Source organism: Rhagoletis pomonella, unplaced genomic scaffold (genome assembly GCF_013731165.1).
Source record: "Rhagoletis pomonella isolate Grant_MI unplaced genomic scaffold, Rhpom_1.0 Rhpom_scaffold_00001, whole genome shotgun sequence".
Taxonomy (NCBI): domain Eukaryota; kingdom Metazoa; phylum Arthropoda; class Insecta; order Diptera; family Tephritidae; genus Rhagoletis; species Rhagoletis pomonella.
In genome coordinates this window covers 1,271,344-1,275,387 of record NW_023458555.1, presented here as the reverse complement: position 1 = coordinate 1,275,387, position 4,044 = coordinate 1,271,344, and the positions used below count along the sequence as shown (strand labels likewise).

General features: G+C 44.5%; 2 protein-coding genes across 2 annotated transcripts in view; one reads left to right on the top strand and one right to left on the bottom strand.

Annotated features, from left to right (window-relative positions):
* The window catches only part of LOC118735727 (serine/threonine-protein kinase rio2), a gene marked incomplete in the record, with an annotated part of 254,041 nt that overhangs the window by 240,904 nt on the left and 9,093 nt on the right, over positions 1–4,044 (bottom strand).
* Positions 226–1,662, top strand: LOC118750131. The gene is made up of 2 exons (XM_036484865.1): positions 226–292; positions 338–1,662. Exons 1-2 carry the CDS (start codon positions 226–228, stop codon positions 1,660–1,662), a joined length of 1,392 nt encoding a protein of 463 aa, XP_036340758.1.

Below are 4,044 nucleotides of genomic sequence, written 5' to 3'. Positions count from 1 at the left end.
GAGGAAAGGGTGTCGCGTCTGTCTGCTGATCGCACGCAACATGAAATAACGCGCTCTCTAGAAACGCATGAGGAAAGAGTGTCGCGTTTGTCTGCTGACCGCACCCGCCACGAAATCACGCGCACTCTAGAAACAAATGAGGAAAGAGAGTCGCGTTTGTCTGCTGACCGCATCTGCCACGAAATCTCACGTTCTGTAGAAACGCATGAGGAAACGGTGTCGCGTATGTCTGCTGATCGCACGCAGCATAAAATCACGCGCTCTCTAGAAACGCATGAGGAAAGAGTGTCGCGTTTGTCTGCTGATCGCACGCGCCACTAAATCACGCGCACTCTAGAAACGCATGAGGAAAGGGTGTCGCGTTTGTCTGCTGACCGCATCCGCCACGAAACCTCACGTTCTATAGAAACGCATGAGGAAAGAGTGTCGCGTCTGTCTGCTGATCGCACGCAACATGAAATCACGCGCTCTCTAGAAACGCATGAGGAAAGAGTCTCGCGTTTATCTGCTGACCGCATCCGCCACGAAATCTCGCGTTCTGTAGAAACGCATGAGGAAAGAGACTTGCGTTTATCTGCTTCTCGAATTCGTTACTGTGATAGGCAGGAAATTAACGCTCATCACCAGGAAGAAGAAAGGAGTCGTGTGCAAGAACTGCGACAATCACAACACAGTGACATCCGAATGGTGCACTTAGAGGAAGACCGCATGCGCCATGTCGTTCTTAGGCTGCCTGTTCGCGATGATGATGCTTCCATGGTATGCGATTCGGAAGATTTACAATGGACGGAAATAGAAAAAAGTGCATTTTATTATGACCCGTTAATAAAATATGCCGATAATACTAATCTTGGCTCAAGGAACAAAAGATGCGCGCATTGCCGTGCCCTGAAGTGGGATCGAGAACCCAAAGGAATGTGTTGCTCATCTGGCAAAGTTAATTTAGAAAGGATACAAGAACCACCAGAACCTTTGAAAGGATTGTTGAATGGAGAACATCCGCAGTCGAAACACTTTTTAAGCAATATACGGGCCTATAACAGTGCATGCCAGATGACTTCATTTGGAGCAAATCAGATCATTGAGGGGGCATTTAAGCCTACTTTCAAGATACAGGTACAAGTCTACCATCTAATCGGCTCTTTGTTACCGACCGATGTTCCAAGGTTTCTGCAAATATACTTTGTAGATAATTACCAAGAGCAAGCAAATATTAGGCAGCAACATATACCTAATTTAGACTCGGGTTTGGTAAGCATTCTACAAAATATGCTTCATAATGTGAACCCGTTCGTCAACAGCTTTAAAGCGGCACTTGAATCCGTCTCAGATGACGAGTGCAGTAATTACAAGTTTGTAATTACTGCTGATAAAAGGCCAATTGGATCACATCCGGGTCGCTATAATGCACCAACCACAAATGAAGTCGCTGTCCTGTTAGTCGACCAGGATTGCGATCGGAGGGACATTGTGATATGCACTCATGACGATCGACTTCAAAGAATCAGTGAGACTCATCGCGCTTATGATTCGTTGCAGTATCCTTTAATGTTTTGTCGAGGTGAAGACGGATACAATTTTGGCGTATATAATGTTGATCCTCGCACGGGTGCTCCGAATTTTAATAAAAAACTTCTGCAATGCAGTTCAACAGTTTTTTAATCCAATTACGCGAGAATGAACACATCTTCTTACACCGGTTTCGGGGCCTTTTTAATCAATTTTTAGTGGATGTATATGCAAAAATTGAAACTGAACGATTAGTATTCATACGCGCCAATCAGAAGAAACTACGTGCGGAAAATTACATAGACCTAAGAGATGCGTTACAACACGATGCTGATGCAGAAAACTTAGGTAGGATGATAATTCTCCCTTCCACATTCACTGGTAGTCCCAGATATATGGCCGAGCGAACTCAAGACGCCTTTTGCTATGTTAGAAAGTATGGGGGCGCAGATTTGTTTATAACTATGACAACCAATCCTAAATGGCTCGAAATAGAAAACAACTTGCTTCCTGGCCAGGTTTCCTACGACAGGCACGACTTGATTTCTCGAGTGTTTCATTTAAAACAAAAACGCTTGATATATCTTCTTACAAAAGAAAAACTATTCGGAGCGGTCCGCTGCTATATGTTTTCAATCGAATGGCAAAAGCGTGGGTTGCCTCATTCGCACAACCTTTTATGGCTCGAAGAGAAGATTAGGCCGAACGAAATTGATCGAGTTATTAGTGCGGAAATCCCGAACCCAGACACCGATCCCATTCTACACAACATTGTCAAAACCAACATGATTCATGGCCCATGTGGCTCATTCAATGCAAACTCACCTTGCATGAAGGAAGGCCTTTGTACGAAGAGGTTTCCGAAAAAGTTCGTAAACGAAACTGTTACTGGTGAAAATGGATACCCATCTTACCGCCGCCGAGCACCTCAAAATGGCGGTTTCACTGCCGAAGTAAATATGCGCGGACAATACGTTTCAGTTGACAATCGGTGGGTAGTGCCTTATTCGCCAGTACTTTCTCGAGCATTTGAAACTCATCTGAATGTAGAATACTGCGCTAGCGTGGAATCGATAAAGTATATCTGCAAGTACGTAAATAAGGGAAGCGACCAAGCGACATTTGGTTTACAGAGCAGTGATCGTGACGAGGTGACCAAATATCAATCAGGTCGCTATATAAGTACTTCGGAAGCAGTGTGGCGAATACTTGGCTTTTCCATCCACGAACGACATCCTCCTGTAATGCATTTAGATGTCCATTTGGAAAACGGGCAGCGGGTGTATTTTAATCCTGAAAATGTAAGGGAACGTCTAGAAAATCCTCCCTCAACCACACTCTTGGCGTATTTCAATCTGTGTCAACAAGATAGTTTAGCACAAACGCTCCTGTACAATGAAATACCGTCCTACTACACATACAATAAACAAAGAGGAGTATTTAATAGACGCCGACGCGGTCAGCCTGTAGAGGGGTTTCCAGATGTCCATCGCGAGAATGCAATAGGACGAGTGTATACGGTGCATCCAAGTAATAGTGAGTGCTATTACTTGCGACTTTTGTTGCACACAGTCAGGGGAGCCACTTCATATAAATATTTGAAGACTGTCAATGGCGTTGAACATTCTACCTTTCACGGAGCTTGCTGTGCACTGTGTCTGCTAGATGACGACCGAAATTGGTTTGAAACTCTTGAAGAGGCCGTTGTCAGTGAAACTCCCAGTCGACTGCGGCATTTGTTTGCAGTTATGATAGTGTTCTGCGGACTTTCCCATCCTGTACAGCTATGGGATAAATATCAGCGGCATCTGTTAGAAGACTTTCTCTTCGCGGCTAGTCGAGCTGATGGAGATAGTATTGCAGGTTCTGATGAGCTAATCGTTGTCTTTCGTCGCTTCAAGACATTGTTATTTCAATAAGTGGCAATCCTTTGAGTCATTACGGTCTTCCAGAGCCGCAGGAAACCACGGAAGCTCAGTGAGTTAGTAGAGAGTATGCAGCGGAGACAAATTACAGTTATTCTGCGATGACCGAAATTGTAAACAATAATTCTGGGACCCTTACCGATGAACAAAAGTCTGTATATAACAAAATATTAACAAGTGTCAATAAACAGGATGGCGAAACATTTTTTTTGGACGCCCCTGGTGGTACAGGCAAAACCATTTTGACTCGACTACTACTAGCTGAAGTGAGACGACAAGGGAAGATAGCACTAGCTGTCGCCTCATCGGGTATTGCTGCCACTTTACTCCCTGGAGGCAAAACTGCCCACACTATGTTTAAGATACCCTTGAACCTCGATATAAATGAAATCCTAGTTTGTGCCGTATAGCGAAATAGTGAAAAGGCGAAGATTCTTGCAGAGTGCAGCCTAATCGTTTGGGATGAGTGTACGATGGCGCACAAGAAGGCCGTGGAAGAAGTCAATCGCACTCTCCAAGACATCCGACGAAACGATCACATCATGGGAAGAATAACTGTTTTGTTTTGTGGGGATTTCCGTCAGACTCTACCCGTTATAACCCGCGGAAC